Source organism: Onychomys torridus, chromosome 6 (genome assembly GCF_903995425.1).
Source record: "Onychomys torridus chromosome 6, mOncTor1.1, whole genome shotgun sequence".
NCBI lineage: Eukaryota > Metazoa > Chordata > Mammalia > Rodentia > Cricetidae > Onychomys > Onychomys torridus.
This window is the reverse complement of record NC_050448.1, coordinates 121,767,591-121,785,086: the sequence shown is the minus strand read 5'-3', so window position 1 is coordinate 121,785,086 and position 17,496 is coordinate 121,767,591. Positions and strand designations below refer to the sequence as shown.

At 38.9% G+C, this 17,496-nt stretch overlaps 2 protein-coding genes across 3 annotated transcripts in view; one reads left to right on the top strand and one right to left on the bottom strand.

Annotated features, from left to right (window-relative positions):
- Nucleotides 1-568: 568 nt before the first annotated feature.
- Nucleotides 569-8,313, bottom strand: Gng5 (G protein subunit gamma 5). The gene is made up of 3 exons (XM_036189941.1): nucleotides 8,080-8,313; nucleotides 4,414-4,553; nucleotides 569-787 (listed from the first exon to the last, which is right to left on the bottom strand). The coding sequence occupies exons 1-2, from the start codon at nucleotides 8,158-8,160 to the stop codon at nucleotides 4,428-4,430; spliced, it is 207 nt and encodes a 68-aa protein (XP_036045834.1). The 5' UTR covers nucleotides 8,161-8,313; the 3' UTR covers nucleotides 569-787; nucleotides 4,414-4,427.
- The window catches only part of Spata1 (spermatogenesis associated 1), a 40,575-nt gene continuing 31,169 nt past the window's right edge, over nucleotides 8,091-17,496 (top strand). Inside the window, exons 1-2 of one of the 2 annotated variants that reach the window (XM_036189938.1) lie at nucleotides 8,465-8,823; nucleotides 13,468-13,632. In XM_036189938.1, coding sequence (XP_036045831.1) covers nucleotides 13,597-13,632 — 36 coding nt within the window. In that variant the 5' untranslated portion in view covers nucleotides 8,465-8,823; nucleotides 13,468-13,596. Of the gene's footprint in view, nucleotides 8,439-8,464; nucleotides 8,824-13,467; nucleotides 13,633-17,496 lie in introns of those variants that run through there. The other variant, XM_036189939.1, reaches the window with a different exon arrangement.

The following is a 17,496-nucleotide window of genomic DNA, read 5'->3' as shown; positions in this document are numbered from 1 at the left end:
GTCCTGTAGACCAGGCAGCCTCTTGTCTCTCAAGTGTTGAGATTAAAGGCATGTTACACCATGATCCAGCTCAAGTTCTTGATTCTTCTAAGAGGACTCTTATTTCCAAACTGGTCTAACTGCTAAATACACTACCAAGTGTTTTGTTTTGTTTGGAATCATTTGTTGTCTGTGTGAGCCCAGAGGACAATGTCAAGTGCCTGTCATCTCTTTCTGCCTCATTTATTAAATAGAGTTTCATTAAAGCTAGAGCTCACCATTTTAACTCATGCTGGTAGCCAGCAACCCTCTCCTCCATGTGCTAGGGTTCTAAGCATGCACAGCCATGCTCAGCTTTTTGTATAGGTGGCGGGGACTGAACTCAGGTCATAATCACATAACAAGTACTCTTTCCCACCGGGCCATCTCTCCACCCATGTTTGGAATATTTAAAGTAATTCCTATAACTAACTGAAAGAAACTGGAAGTCTCCCACTCTTTGAACAAAAATTTGCAATTGTTTTATAAGTTAAGAGCTGGTATTGAAAAGATTAATATACAGCGCATTTCATTAACAGTAACAAGGCCAGAAATTTGTATGCTGTTTTTATTGTATGCTACAGCCAGTGTATATAAAATAGTTAAACCTTGTGAAACAGAAATCCATGAAAATTCAGAGAGGTAGATGTTAAGATCTGACGAGTAGAAGATTGTATATTATGGCACGCGTTATAGAAAAGCTTTTGTACAGACTTCAAATTTAGTTCTCTTGAATATCCACTGGTTCATGAAAAGTGGTTTGAGAAACCTGATGGGAGAAAAAAAAGATAAAAATGTTAAAGAAAAGTTATTGATACTTTATAACTAATAACTAATCTTTATGCAAGGACAATTGTTTTTTATTTTTGAAAGTGGTTTATGCTCTGCCTATTTTTCTGAGTAATAACATATAGATGATCCTTTTCAACCTCACAATGGTGTACATAAAGGGCTACCTGGGCATATGTGGTAATGCTGTTCTTCTGAGATGCTGTGCAGTAGCAGCAGTGAGGCAACATTCCCTAGTCCACTCCTGGACCAAGACTGGTCAACTACTAACCCCTCATTTGATAGGTGAGAGGGTGATGTATTTTCAGCTTACTGTGGGTTTGCTGGTATACACCCACCATAAGGCAACTGTGGTAATACATTGTATACCCTAATAAAATTTGCCAGAAGATCAGAGAACAGAAAAGCCACTAGATTAAACATAGAAGCCAGGCAGTGGTGGCCAACACCTTTAATTATGGCACTCGGGAGGCAGAGAACCATCTGGATCTGAGATCAAAGCCACCCTGGACTACATGAGATTGTCTCAGTCTAGGAGAGAAACAGCCAGGCAGTGGTGGCACACACCTTTAATCCCAATACTTGGGGGTCACACGCCTTTAATCCCAGCACTAGGAAAGTTGAGACAGGAAATTATATGGGAGAGCGAAGAAAGGTATGTAAGGCTTGAGGAGGCAGGAACTAAAGCCTTTTTGGCTGAAGCTCATTCAGCTAGAGGCCTATAGACCAAGGCTTTTTCAGGCTGAGGAGTCCTAGAGGTCAGAGGTGTCTGTGGCTTATTCCCTTATCTCTCTGACCTTTCAGCATTTACCCCAGGTTTTTTATGATAAGACCTTTAGAAATTTGGGTTAGAGTCAACCCCTGTATTTCTAGGCAGCTCACTTGAATATCAGTTTAGAAAGGGTTTTCTAATTAAATTGAGCCTAAGCCTGTTTATTTGTTTACTTCTGAAGATACAATCTACAAAAGGCTCTAAAATCCAACTTTCCCCTAGTTTTTACAACTGGTAAAGTACTTATCAACCCGTTTTATGAGTTATAGATGACATCACTAAAATTACTACTGAAATATACTTTTTCATAATAAAAAGGTAAACATAAAAACATTCAATAAGGAAAATCCAAAGATCCTTTGAAAAAATGATTTACGATGAAGTCACTTTTATTCACCTACACACAGAAAACATGCAAGGATACTACTGAACATATTGCTGGCAGCAGCATCAACAACCTTAATGCAGCCCACTGGAAGAATGAATAAACAATCTATGTATGCTGTGGCAGAATACTGATTAGCAGCTTAAATGACTGGACAATCCATACAGGATAAACACAGATATCAAAAATTAAAGCAACAGTTATACACTTAAAAACAGCATTATCTTGATATTATAAAATACAGTTAAGTTTATGTATACAGGAGAAAGAAAAAACAGGCATAACAACTTCACAATAAGTTACTACAGAAAGTAGTAAAAGTAAAACCTGTATTTAAAAATTGACAAGGTGGGCTGGAGAGATGGCTCAATGGTTAAGAGCACCGACTGCTCTTCCAGAGGTCCTGAGTTCAATTCCCAGCAACCACATGGTGGCTCACAACCATCTGCAATGAGATCTGGCGCCCTCTTCTGTATACTTAATAAATATAAAAATAAATAACAATTGACAAGGTGTAAAAGAAAAATTAAAAATTTGAGTACTTCATAACAAACACTGAAGAAGTACAAAACCTCTAGGAAAAAACAGAAGAAAACATTTAATTTCACTTAACAGCAAATTGAGCACACACACACACACACACACATATTTTCTCTCACACAACCACCCATGCCCTGAGTGGAAGGCCAAAGATGGGCAGTAATAATCAAGTATTATTAAAACTTCCATGTCATTGTTTGGTAGTTTTACCTCTAAAGTATACAGCCAGCCACCAAAATGTCAGCCTTGGCCATGGCCTCAAACTTGGAAACTGATACTAAGTGAAGTAATTAATGTGTTATAGCTCAGCTGCTGAAAGCCCTGTGAATATTTACTGACACAGAAATGCTCTTAAGAGGAAACACATTAACAATAGCGGTCATTTCCTTTTTTCGTCCTCTGTTGCTAAATTATTTAGGTTGGTTTTACTTTTAAAGGCTGAGTGCAGGCGCCAGTGATTTTCTTTCAGTCCACGTCTTCAATGTTCACTAGACCATCAGCAGAGCTTACAGGTCCTAGAGCCTCAGACCTTAGACCCTCTGGGTTATAATACGCACTTTAGGAAGGCAATCTAGAAATTCACTCATGGTTTTAAGAAGCAGTGTTTCTACATCTAAATACCCTTTCCTCACCTAAATTGCTTCAAATCATAATATCCGAAGTTTTCCTTTACTGCTAGAATTAACAGCCTTAATTTTATTTTGAAATCTGGGTTCTTATCTCAGTCATTTATAAATGTAAATCATTTAAACACTTAAGTGTGGACTCTTAAAACAAAAAGGCTATTAATAGCACTTCAGACTTAACATTTTCTATTAGATGAAAATAAATCTGTAAAAATGCAAGAAGTGAGTCTAAAAAAGAATTTTTAGTAAACCATAAAAATATGAAACTCCATGAGACCCCCAGTGAATATTGCCAAAAGCCAGAAACTATTAACACTGTTAAATATGAAGATATGAGCTAGACTGTTAACACTATTTCTTCATGGAGAACCTGTTACCTAAAAGCAGCTTTATTCCCCTTTGCCTTGATGTTTCAAATAACCTTGTACTCTTAACTATCATTATATTTACTGGAACAGTACTTCCACTTCCTGAACACTCCCAAATCTACAAAGCCTATGTAACAAGGTATTTTAGGAAGCAGCTTCCTGGACTTTGAGTCAGAATGTTAGTATAAGGGTGTGTACTACACACCAAGGCCTTTTTAATACACAGTTCAAGTTTGCTTCCCCATTCAATACTCCTCACTAATGTACCAAAGATTACAAATGACAGTATCCTTTAATTACATTTTAAATTAGCTGACGCAGGTTTGGCCACATCTTTGGATCAACAGGTTTTTTCACACATGGTATTTGATCTAGAGCATGAATATAAACTCTTGACAGATGTACTAAAGAGCAAGTGATTCAGTCTTAATCCTCAAATCCAGTGCACTGCCAGCAAGTGCAAATCTCTTCTGTTGGTATTTTTTTTTCCTTCTCAACAGATGGAAATAAAGGTAAAACCTATTCCTTATTCCAGATGCCTGTGCCATGTTTGCTTATTCAGGTACCCCAACCACCTTGGCTCTCTTACACAGTTTATCCAGAGCCACCAGAGGACCGACAGAGTTGGTCCTATAAGGACTATAAATTTTGTTAAAGTTTCAATTTGATAACATACAAATGCATGCCTGTGATAGTGGAGTTTTATGACTCTCCCATACCTTGTTAGAATTACATAGCACTCTTTATAGAAACCATTAGTCTTTACGACTATGAATCAAGTTTTCACTGTACTTCAAAAACAAGAAATTTGGAAAACAAAATTATAGGGATAGATGTCAGTGCTACAAATAAAAACCCAGAAACCTAGCTGGTTCTTCTTTTATATGGAAAAGGGGTGATATGAAGAAAACTTACCTTAAGATACATGATTACAAAAAGGAGCAGACTTTCTGGGGTCTGAAGGGATTTGTACTTGAAGACACTCCAGTCAGCAGAGGGTCATGTTGAGCATTCTGCAGACAAAACTGTTTCAAGTCTGCAGCTGCCTGGGAAACCTATAAATAACAATGAGAGTGGAGAAATGCCCGTTGGTAAGGTTTAATGGCCTTTACACATCTGAAAACACTAAAAATAGATGGCACTTCAAAATAATTGACAGCTAACAGTTCTACACTGGCTTATACTTAAAACACGTAGTCAAAGAAACTGGTTTTATCATTTTTTCCCTACTTACTGCAGGCATCAAATGATTCAATGAAATACAATCCCCTTTATCTGTGGAGCACAGCATGTCTTGTTTTTATATGATAGGCTGTTCAACAAGCCCTAACAGCTTGATTTGAGTAGCATAGGATTTGTTTTGTCTCATATAGCCCAGGCTGGCCTCAAACTTTTTATGTAGCAAACAGCCTTGAACATCTGAGCCTCTTGAGATCCAACTATGGACTTTCTGTATTCAACTCTGGACTTTCTGTATTCATAGGCAAACACTCTAACAACTGAGTCACATCCCTAGCCCAATAGCTTGTGTTTTTTTATTAAAATAGTACGTGCCAGGTGGTGGTGGCACATACCTGTAATCCCAGCACTCGGGAGGCAGAGGCAGGTGGATCTCTGTGAGTTTGAGGCCAGCCTGGTCTAGAGAACTAGTCCAGGACAAGCTCCAAAGCTACAGAGAAACTCTGTCTCCAAAAAACAAAAAAAATAGTATGTAGTATTAGTAGTTCAACAAAAAGATTAACATAGGGAAACTGTCTTGAAAACAAACTGGAAATGCCCATGAACTTGAGGTAACAAGCACAGAACTCAGACAACCAAACACTTCATAACAGTCTTCAATGTATACCCATCCACATACTGTCTTGCATTTAAGTGAGACATGCATTCATTCATCTAAGCACCTACTATTATATATATTCTGGTTAGAAAATCTAGGAATATAAAAAACAATACTGAAATCCTATTTGGCTTGCACTGTATACATATAATAATACTGCCAAATCACATTTGAGGCAAGTACAGTGTTTTTTTAAAGACAGGCTACTCAGCATGGTAGTTCAAATGGGCCAGAGTTCTACCTCCAGAACCCACATAAAGGTGGAAGGAGAGAACCAACTCTATAAGGTTGTTCTCTTAACTACCTCCCCGTATGCACCATGGCACATATGCCCACATACACCTTGCATACACAATCCTTTTTTAAATTAAAGCTGTTAAACTAAGGTACACTTAGCCGTAAGAAACAGGGTGGAAGGTTGTCAGTGCCAGGTTTTATAACTAAAACAGTTGAGTTCAAAGCCAGTCTGGCTCCTTATTGAAACCCTATCTCAAACTAGTTGATTGAATACAAATACCAACACAATAAACAATGGTTATATAGACCACGAATGACTAAAAATGCACCAAAACCATCTAATTCCCTTATTTATTCTCAATCTCTGCTATCTCTAGGGTAACAACAAATGTCTGTTAGCCTGGTGTTGTATCCTTAAGAGTTAATAGCATTATAGATAGTCTATATCAAAAGCCCCTCAGATAACAGCAATATTGTGACCAGAGGATCAATCATCCTGAGGTAAGTTTAAACTCAATGTGAATCTACTGTGTTTGGCTTATATAGTAATTCAGGACAGTAAGTCCTATGTTTATTTGTCTCTGAATAAAAGAGGTTCCTGCAGTTTTTAAATCTTGTGCAAACAGCAATACCCTGCTTTGCCCCTTAAAAGTAGAGAGTAAAGTATCAGTTTTCAGTGTTAAACAATCTGGCTTTGTTCACATCCACAGTAAGCATAAAGTACCTATTAATTCTTTTCCCACAAATTTTTCAAGTACCATTATGTATGGACTATACTTCCAGGCACTGAGGATAACATAGAACAGTGATATGCTAATGTTATGTGACTAAGAGTGCAGTAAAGAAGAGTGATTAAATAACAAGGTAGTCACTGCAGGGAAGGAAGGTGTCTCTGAGTTGATATTTTAGCTGGCATTTCAATGGTAACAAGTCGAGCTTAATAACCACAGTGGGGGAAAAAACAACAAACCAACATTCTAAACAGTAACCTTGAGACTAAAATGGAAAAGCTGCTAGTACCCAAAACACAGTAACAATCACCATCCAGGAAGCTGACACGGTGGAACTATTAGTCAGGCCTCCAAATGTCCTGGGAGTTTGGTAAAGCACTTTTAACTACCAACTAAACAAATACAACGCTAAGTTTCTGCTGGTTTAAAATGGCACACACAAAAGAGGTACATAAGCATGGCATGGATGATATGAAATGGCACCTAACCTAATTCAGGAACCTAGGAAAACTCCTTTGAAATTCCTGAGATGTGCTTTGCCACGAGAACTCCAAAAATGTGTTTATTTGTGGTGGTTTAAATGATCCCAAATTGGAAGACTTCAGAAGAATGAAGATACACAAGGCAAGATCAAGCTAGGAAGTAGGCACTGAGCAGCTAGGGGTTTCAAGGAAAAGGAAGTTCTTCTGGTCTGAGAGCTCATTTCTTTGGCCACTAGAGCCAAGTACCACTGCTGTAATTAATCACTGCATTCACCTGCCTTTCTTTTTATTTCCTGCCCCAACTCACTATTTTTTTCTTCCTGGCCTACCTTATGATAGTTACATTTTATGAATGATACTGACCAATAGGTTGCTTCAACTTTCAGAGCTCTATCTGGCCAAGTCAGTTGGATGAGGTGAGAATCTGTTTAGGGAAATGGAGTCCAAACCAAGACTGATGGGCGTCTCCCTATCCTCCTAAGGTTCCCACAAGGAAGTTAGTTACGTGGTCTCTGACATTTCTACTTAGGGAAGCTAACTAGAAGTCCTCTCCACAAAGCACGTTGGAAACAAAAGACTAGCCTGCTGAATATAAAATCAAATCACCTTGGAAACTGGCAGCTTCTAACAGGGTGATTTATACTCTCGTTTCTTTTTATAATCACGGGAAGTATTTTACACGTTACCCGACCTACTGCATAAGAAAGAAGCCAATCTGTTTAGGATTTTAAAAATAAGCGAACACTCCTCAGAACAGCGTTTGAAAACCTGGCTGTCTGTCAACACGGACAGAAGAACTTTCCCCAAAAGTCAACAGCCCAAGACAAGGAAATCCTAACAGACAGACGGCAAAGTAAGCCCGACCCAGGCCAGCGCTAATCAGTTTCTCGGGCATGTGAACCAGTAAACAGACACCCCGGCAAGGTCAGATCCGAGCAAACTGTGCCAGGCGGTTCGAAACACGCCTTTGTTCGAGGCTGTCCTAGACTCCCGGGCCGCTCCGCAAACAAACTAGCCCATAAGCCGTCGTCTGCAGTTACCCGCGCAGTCTCGGAAGTGCTCGAAGGCCGCTCACTGGGACTAAGTTTGGTGACGATCGGGGGTGAGAAGTGTGAATCGAAAGTCGGGGCCCGAAAATCGAGACCGGCCGGGGCAGCGCAGAGTGGGCGGAAGGAAGGGAAGGCTCACCCCTCCGCCGCGCGGCCCGCCGCAGCCCCGGCCCGAGCGCCAGGCGCCGCGTTCCGCCCACGCTTCCCCACCCGGGCCCAGCGCCCGCGCACGCCTGCCCGCTCACCTTCACGCGGTTGAGCCCGGCCTCCAGCCGGAGCTGCTGAACCACCTTCTTCATGGCGGCGACGCTGGAAGAACCCGACATGGCGCTCGGGACAGCGGTGCCGACTCGTCAGTGCAAGCGAGGGGCGGCGGGTCGCGGGCCGGCGGGGCGGGGGCGGGGCTCCCAACTTCGTCTAAGTTTCCGGTGCTGCGCGCGCCGCGCAGGCGCGCCCCCGTCCCCGGGGGGCCGCTGGCTGCCCCGCGGGCGCGAGCCGAGGAGAAGGGGCGGAGCGGCCGGTGGGCGCGGCAGCGGCGACGGGGGCGGTGCGGCCCGACGCCGGGCCGGCGCCTTCCGCGTCTGGAGGGGCTGGTTCGGGCGAGGTGAGGAGGACGCGGGGTGCCGACGCGGGAGAGGTCGCGGCGGCTTGGAGTCGGCGGCGGGGTGAGGGGAGACGGCAGCGCAGCCTCGAGTCGCAGGCCGACGCGTCCCCGCCAGCTCGGCCCCGTCCCGGGGGGACCCGCCGTCCAACGGGCCCGGGGCGAGAGGGCGCAGGGCCGTAACCGCCCGCGGCCGCGGGACCCAGCGACCCGGGGGGTCTGGGCTTGGACGTGTCGCCCAGCGGCGCTGGCCGCCCAGCAGGAGTCAGTCCCGGTGCTCTTCTGACGTCTCTGTAATCGCTTACTTCGTGCTTGTAGCTAAACCCCGGAGGGGTTTTCAGGAGAAAACACTCAACGTTTTCAGTTAGTTCAAGCTCCAATGTCCCGGGTGAGACCTAGCATCTATAAACATGAGTTTCGTCCTAAGTGCTGTTTCATTTGAATAGTGAGGAAAAAAAATCTCAGCCGACGAATCGCATTACTGACCAGTTAATACCAGTTCACAAAAATGTGCACTGGAAATTTGGGATTTTTCACCCAACTCTTAGAGTGAATGTGTAAGAAAGTGTAGTTTGAATGTGGTTGTGCAGCTTGCCCTGGTGTCCTTCGGCAAGCCCTTTCAACTGGCGAAGTTAGAAAGAAAGCTTCCTGGAGTTCTTGAGTTTGAAACGAAATGAAATTAATAGGTATAAGGAATATGAAAAGTGAGGCTGGAGAGAGAGCGGTTAGAGGACTCGGACCTGAGACCTCTTGCAGAGGACCTGAGTTCAAAATTCCCAGTGCACAGACTGGGCAGCTCACAAGCGTCAGTACTCCAACTCCAGGGGTACTGTCGCCCTCTTCTAGATTCTGGGGACATCTGCATTCACATGCGCCCAGACCCACATTCATACACCTAATGGTTTGTTTGAGACACGGTCCCACTCTGTAGCTCTGGCTAACCTGAAACACTATGTAGACCAGGCTGGCCGTGAACTCACAGAGATCCATCCATCTTCAGCTGCCTTCCAAGTCTTGTGATTAAAGGCTTGCACCACCAAAATAAATAAATGAATGAACGACTATGAAAGGTAACACAAATATTTTACCTTGTGCCTTGTTGCCTATATTGCATGCTAAAATCTCAACGCAAATTTCTAAGATAAAACTTGTTTAACTTAAAAAATGTTCTACTTTATATTAGTTGCCATAATATTTAAGAACTATGGAATGTTAGAGATGGAAGGCATTTCAAAGATCTTACATGGTACAGTACACACTACTAAGTAAATGTTAAGGAATAAAGTTTATTTTGTCTTGGTCTCAAGAAGTTTTTTTGTTTTTGTTTTTTCCCACCAAACTATTGAGTTAGGAAGCCACAGAGTGTATTGCTGTCTCAAACACCAGATGTTAACTTAGTTTTTATAGTATATCTAATAAGCAGTACATATTGGCTTAGGAAGGGAGGAAAAAACAGAATCCCCTTTAAGTTCATTTGCATCTGAAGCTATAAGCATTAAATGTAGCTCATGAACTATCAACATCTAATAAAAGCTTGTTCTTTAATCTTCCACTATGTTCTAAAATATCTTAAAGGCTTTACTGTGTGTTTACATTTTAGATGATTAAAGATAGACTTTATGGCAAGAAAACACAACCAAGAAATCTTGCTGTTTTGTGTTTTATCAGCAGAACACTGACAGTTTAAATTTTCCTAGCTTCCACACCTTATTCAACTTCTGTTCGTTGGGTCTGAGTTCAGTATTGAATTAATAAAGTACTTTCAACATTCACAAGCCTTTGTAGTTTAACCAAAAGCCAAGAGGTCTCAAAATGAATTTTTCAGTGAGTTTATATTACTTGTAGATTCCACCATGTAGTGATGAGAACGCTCTACTTTTGAGTTTACATTATTCTACTTTATAGTGGCTACAGAAATTGAAGTTTGGACAAAATGAGTGACTTGCTTCTAGAAAAACTACAATTTAGGTTTCTCAGTTTTAATCCTATTATATACATGTAATGCATTTCTCCTATAGTTTTGCTTATATATTGATAGAGTAATTGTTTTCATAATTGAATATGGAACTCATAAGTCAATTTTGTTAAAAGAATTTTAGCCAGTGATAAGTTGGGTCATAAGATTTGTGTTTTAGTTCAACACCTATGCATGTTACCCATGGGGTATTAAATATTATTATTATTCCAAAATGTTACATTTTTTCCTTCTACCTTACCATGTTAGCATTCACCTCATGCTATGGGTTCTGTCCTAAATATACTCCAAAGGCCTAAATGCCAAAGCTTGATTACCTGGCAGTGGTGCTATTGGAACACTGGGCTCTTCGGAAGTGAGGCCTAGTGGAAGGAAGGCAAACATGTCTTTGATGGGGATATTAGGATACTTGCCTCTTCCTCACCCTTTCATTTTCTGTCATAAGGTGAGCAGCTCCTCTGTCTTGTTTCCCTGCCATGATGTACTGTGCTGCCAGAGGCCCAAATCAACAGGTCAAGATTTCATTCCCTAATTAGTGTTACAAGTCTTAAATAACCTAATAGTATACAGGCTCTGCGGTATCCTTGGGCACTTTAATATTTAGCTAACACAAATTACCTTTTAGGAAGGTTAGAACTTTATTAGGTTACCCATGAACTAGGCAGGACAAAAAACTCTCAGAACAGAAGTAGAATCTGAAATTATCCTGGTCAGAAAGAACTGTCAAGAAATATTCCCATCATCTGGCATAAGGTTGATTATATCCTGATTTCTCTTACTTCCTGAATAAAGAATTTAAAAATTGGAAAGGGTCTTAATGAGCCCAAATCAGTTTCTTGTCAGATTTAAGGCACATAGACCACAATGAATGGTCTTGTACGCTATAGAAGACTAGAACCCTGCTTTTCTCATTCCCAATCCATTTGACTGCTTTATGTGGGGTTCTGCTGTATTTAAATATAGCCTGTGTCAAACTTCCAATTTTAGTGGTTACTTAGGATTTCTAGTTCACTGAGTATCTCTTTGTATATGTTAGTATCAAATCAATAAATTACTAAAATTACTCAAATCCTATTTGCTCTGAATAATAGCAGAAATACTTAAAATGTCATTTTAGCTCTGCAACTGAGTCTCAAAGTCATTTTTAATGATCTCCGTAGTCTTTTTCTGATAAGACCAGATGAGGCTTTGGGATACTTTTCAGTACTTACTCTATTTTACGTTTTTAGCAGGTTGTTTTGGGAGCTCAAACCTAAGGACCTTGCATACATTATGCAAGTGATCCTCCCCTGCACTGCACCCACAGCTTAAAGAACTCACTTTTAGGCAAACTAAATTAGTATAAATTAGTATACCAAGTAAGGTTGATTGTCCATTCTTGGCAGAAAAGTTGTAAAGTGAAATTTTGTAGTACATGAGAGATTATATTAGAACTCTATAGTCATCTTTTCTTTGTTCATCAATTCTCCTTTTCTTTGAATTGTTGGCATTGCTTTGTCTATTTGCCAATTATTATAAATAAATAATTTGAGAATCCCAAATATTATTTTAGAAATTAGTATGTGAAACTATTTGATTAGGATCAACTCCAAATTCTAATAATGCCTAAGTTGTAATTTAAACTTATTATTAATTGATTTGATAACAGATTCAAGTTAGTCAAGCATTGGGTTATTATTATAAAGATAACATAGACAAGTCATGGAAATTCATTCTGTGTGAAAACCTCAAAACTAGAACTACCCTACACACAGGCCAAACTGGAAGAAAATCCAAGGCTCAGGAAGACCTCAACAGCAAAATTTCTGGCCTTTATTGCTTATAAGTAGTTTCAGCTATGTGTCCCCTATGTTTGCCTGTTACAATCAATTTGCTTTGTCAAACTGTTTTTACAATATATTTGTAAACCTCAATAAACTACATCTTTCTCATACTCTGAGCATGTCTTATGGCTATGATAACTGCCTCATGGCTCTTTTCTCTATATTCAATTGATTCAAAGGATTTTATAGCCCACAAAATAATTTTTTTAAATTTTGATACTGTTAAAACAATTAGTGGTATCTAATAGTAGTTCACAGAACTGAGATAAGTAGTAGAAGGTCAGAAGAGTTTTGAATTGTGTATAACTTAAATTACTACTTGGAGGTCAGTGTAAAGCAGTGCTTTGAGATATAAAAAAGTTTTCATTGTGTTAGTATAAGTATTGTTTAAGTCAGTATATGTATCATCTAGGATTGGCCAACTTTGGAAATTTCTTTTTAGAGTAATATTTTGACTGCCCTGTTTTTCATTTTTATCATATTTATATTTAATATATCATATTTATATAATATTTATATCAATTTTATCATGTATTGTTATGAATTGCCATAAATTCTATGAGGAAAACCACAGGAAATAATACAAAAACAATGCTTGATATATTTAAAGACTAATATTTTCAGCTAGAACAATTGCCTATATTTATTCTATGCCCTGAAAGAAATGCATATGAGAAAACAGTTTTCATCATTCAATGACCATTGATATAAATTCAGGCTTTCCCCCTTGTAAGAGTATACATTATGTATATTTTTGACCCATGAAAGTGAATTGTTTAGTAAATAGTAAAATACGTCCCTGTCAAAAATTCATCATAATGTAATTACCAGTTTATTATCCTTGACTGGCATGGGGGTCCATTGTAAGCTGAAAATAAAATGCATTTAATACAACTAATTTACTGAATTTTGTAGCTTAGTAAGAGTACTCACCTTTGTGATCCTGTAATTGACAGTAGAGCCATGTCATATTGTTAATGCCCAGCATCCAAGAAAGTATCAAGTCACATATTATTAGCTCAAGAATTGTCTAACAATTCTAAAATTCAAGAACAGTATCACTTCCACACCATCATAAGTTGAGGAGGCTGTCTATACAGAGTATACATTTTCTTAGAACTACTAAGTGTATAATGTCTTTTTAAATGAGAATGATTGTATACATTTCTAAGCTTATATTTTATATTTACATGAAAGCTTTTATGTTTTTCTTTTTACTCTTTGAACACATCAGAGACCAGAAATAGCTGGAATGCTATCTTAAACCAAAAATCTATTTAAACATTTAATGCTGCTTAAATGAAAGTTATATAAAACATCCAAAACTCCACCTGATAACTATCCTATTGAGACACTGGTCAATATGTCGCTCAATCCAAGTCGACCTTCTTCATCAGAGGTAAGAAAACCATGCCTATCATTGGTTCTGAAAAAAGCAAAAAATATGAATGACATAAAATGTTGGATGCTGATTCTACTATGATCCCATATCATATTACCAGATTATGTGATTATGCTTCTTGCATCTCTAACATCTTTTCTCTTATGACCAACAATGAATTAGTCTTATCACCCTTTTTACTGTTTCTTAACTGGTGATGCCCTCCAGATCTAGCTCAACTCCTCTAGGGCACAGGATCACTCTGGCTCATACTTTTGACCACTTGTCATCTCCTGCTTTATTGTTCTTCTCTGATAAACAACAACCCTAATGAATACATTTTCCACCTAATCTTCCCTGAAGACTAGAGGAAGAATATGCAAGTATAAGGGCCATTTTCACTTTAAATTCATGACTATGAGTCTCAAGTGGAATCTTTTGCTTGAAGGCATTCATACTATGTATCACTTATTGACTTATTCTTTTGTACAAGTATTTTGTACCTTCTTAAACTACCAACTTCCTATTCTTTCTTGATCTACCACAATCATTCTTCCACTTTTCACAAACCCACTCTTGTTAAATTCACCTCTTCATCATGAAATTTACTAGTTAATTCTTCTAAACATACTTGATCTGATTGAATACAACAGCTGGCACCATTAATCCTTCTCTTCCTTGATAGAATTCCTTCACATTGCTTCTTTTGTTTTGTTTTGTTTTTTGAGACAGTGTTTTTCTTGTGTAGCCTTGGGTGTCCTGGAAGTAGCTCTGTAGACCAGGCTGGTGCTGTGAAATAATCCTTCTGTATACTATGTGAATAAATGTCTCTATGATTGGCTTCATAAATAAGCTGACTGGCCAATAGCTGAACAGGATAATGCTAGGTGGGTAAGTCAAACTGAGAATGATGGGATGAGAAAGGGGCAGTCACGGGAGTTGCCAGCCAGATGGAGAACGAATTGGACACACAAAATAGAATAGAAGTAAAAGACACACGCCTCAGGACAGCCCATAGATGAATAGAAATGGATTAAGTTGTAAGAGCTAGTTAGTAATCGGCCAAGCATTTATAATAAACCTCTGAGTGATTATTTGGGAGGTGGTTGGGACAGGAAAACTCTACCTACAGGCTGGCTTTGAACTCAGAGATCCACCTATCTCTGCCTCCTGAGTGCTGGGATTAAAGGTATGTGCCGCCTCCACCTGGTTCACATTGCTTCTTGCATAAATGTTACCTTGGATTTTTTTTTTCCTGTCCATGGTTTTACATTTTGTCTTCTTTGTTGGATCTTCCTCTTCTTTCCAACATCTCTGTAGTGGACCATCTCAGCTCTAAGGTATTAGTTCTCTCTGCTCTTGTTTGGTGGTATTCTGGTCCAGCCTAGTAGATTTTAATACCAACTTTGCATGGGTTTCATTTGTATCTCCATCTAAGTCCTCCTTTGCAAATTCCAGATCATATAGACATATATTCAGCTGACTATTTGACCTCACTGTTTGGATGATCACCAAGCAGGCATCTAACAACATAACTGAAGCTGGTTCTTAATCCTGTCACAGAAACTTGTGCTGCTTGCTACTTTTCTTTGATGATGGCAAATCTGTTTATTTCCTCTCTGATGCAAATGCTTTTAGCTCATACTTGATTACTTGCACATTTGATTCTTCTTGACTTCCTAAATGCTGGGATAAAGGGGGCCTTATCATACCTATCTTCTAATATATGAGTCATGATTGAATTTGAGGCTAAAAAATTTGAGGAAAATTTAACCATTAATATACTCTGAATATAGCTGAGATACTAGTTGACATTGATAAATGACTAAATGTTTAATGTGAAAATAGAAATGTTAGAGAAGTCTTTTGATAGATTATATATCTCAAAAGATTTATGGATATTTAGATATGAAATCATGGTGTCAGATTTAGTCTATTCTGTCAAAAAAGGAAGAGAAAGTGGTGGTGAATGCTGGTAATCCCAGCACTTGGGTGGCAGAGGCAGGATGATCAAGAGTTAAAGTCTATCCTCACCTGAACAGTGAGTTCATGGCTAGTGTAGACTATATGAGACCCTGTCTAAAAAAAAAAAGGGAAGAAAGAAAAAATAAACATGGCAAAATGTTAACTTTTCATGTAAATTGTAGATATTTAAACATTCATGGTGATTTATAAAGACTTTAAATAGAGATAAGATCTGATATTGTCATGCTGTCAGCTATTGTGAAATTGAATGCAAAAGGAAAAAATAAGGCATATGCATATTTTTTAATGTGTTTTGGTTTTTGTTTGTTTGTTTGTTTGGTTGGTTGGTTGGTTTTCAAGACAAAGTTCCTCTTTGTAGCTCTGGCTGTCCTGGAGCTTGCTGTGTAGAACAGGCTAGCCTCAAACCCATAGAGCTATGCCTGCCTCTGCCTCCCAAGTTCTGGAAATAAAGGTTTGTGCTACCACCGCCTGGCTTAATGTGTTCTTAAATGGTTAATGGTCTTAATGAAAATATTGTTGAAGAGTTATTTGCTATAAAGCCAGGAGTATAATATTAGAATAATGTGGTGATTTATAAGAATAGAATATTTAACTTACACATTTAAAATATTCAATTTTTCAACCATGTTACACTTATAGAAAGATTGCATGTGTTTCTTTTAAACATGAATATAGACAATTAATTCAGGAAATATTAATGTATTATTAAAGATAAGGTCATAATTTACTTCATATTCTAACTAGGGAATAAGCTTTTAAATGTCCTTCCTGTTCTTGAAAAATTAGCATATGCCAAACATTCAAGTCATTGGTAATGTTTAATCCTCAAAAATACAGGAGTGATTTATTTAGCTTAAAAAACAGCTTAAGCAAAACCTTTAGTTCAAGAACCATTTTATCTTCTGTAAAACTACTGATTTTAATAACAGATCTTATTTAAATGTTTTTAAAGATTTATCTTATTTGCATTTGAGTGTGTGTGTGTGTGTGTGTGTGCGTGTGCGTGTGCGTGTGCGTGTGTGTGTGTGTGTGTGTGTGTATGTGTGTGTGTACCATGAGATCTCAGAGCCAAGAGAACAGTGTTGGATCACCTGACACAGGAGTTACAGGCAATGTGGATGCTGGGAACCAAACTTGGACACTCTGCAAGAGCAGCAAGTGCTCTTAACCACTTAACTATCTCTCTAGCTCCTTATTCAAACTTTTAAAGTTCCCAGATATTAACTGTTGTAGTTAATAGTATAATTAGTTAAGCCCCTTGAATTCTAATATGCAGTGGATATCAACCTTTACTTAAGAACATGAGACTGCTCTAAGTATTGTTTTTGTTGTAAGTAATCTAAATATTTTAAATGGAATACTAATTAGAGACATAAAATATGTCATGGATTAAGGTTTTTTTCTTCTTCTTCTTTTTTAAAAGTAGTTTAGTACAGCACAAACAGGCTAAGCTAACAGTCAAGTCCCACATCAAGAATAGATTCTTCCTAGAACTCTAGGGAACAAACATACTCCCCAAACCACAGTATTAGTTTTTTGATTGACACTGTGAGGCCACAATCCCCACAACTCTAAGAGGCAGACGATACACAAAGGATAAGGAATCGAGAATATAAGATGGAGTGAGGGATAGAACTAGTAGTGAGAAAATACCGTCTCCATTTCTGGCTTATGATCAGGGTTTGGGGAACAGGCCATGAGGGGGCAAAAAGAAGCCCCAGAAACAGCACAAGATGTAGACTAAGGCTGGATGAGGAAGACAAGGCTTTCAGGCAGAGTCAAAGAAGAGGAAGATTGAGGAACTATAAGTCAAGGCTGTGGGGAAGGGCCCCCTGACCACAGATGAAATTAAGAAGTCTGGCAAAAATAAGCTGTCCTTATACCAAAGATAGTAGA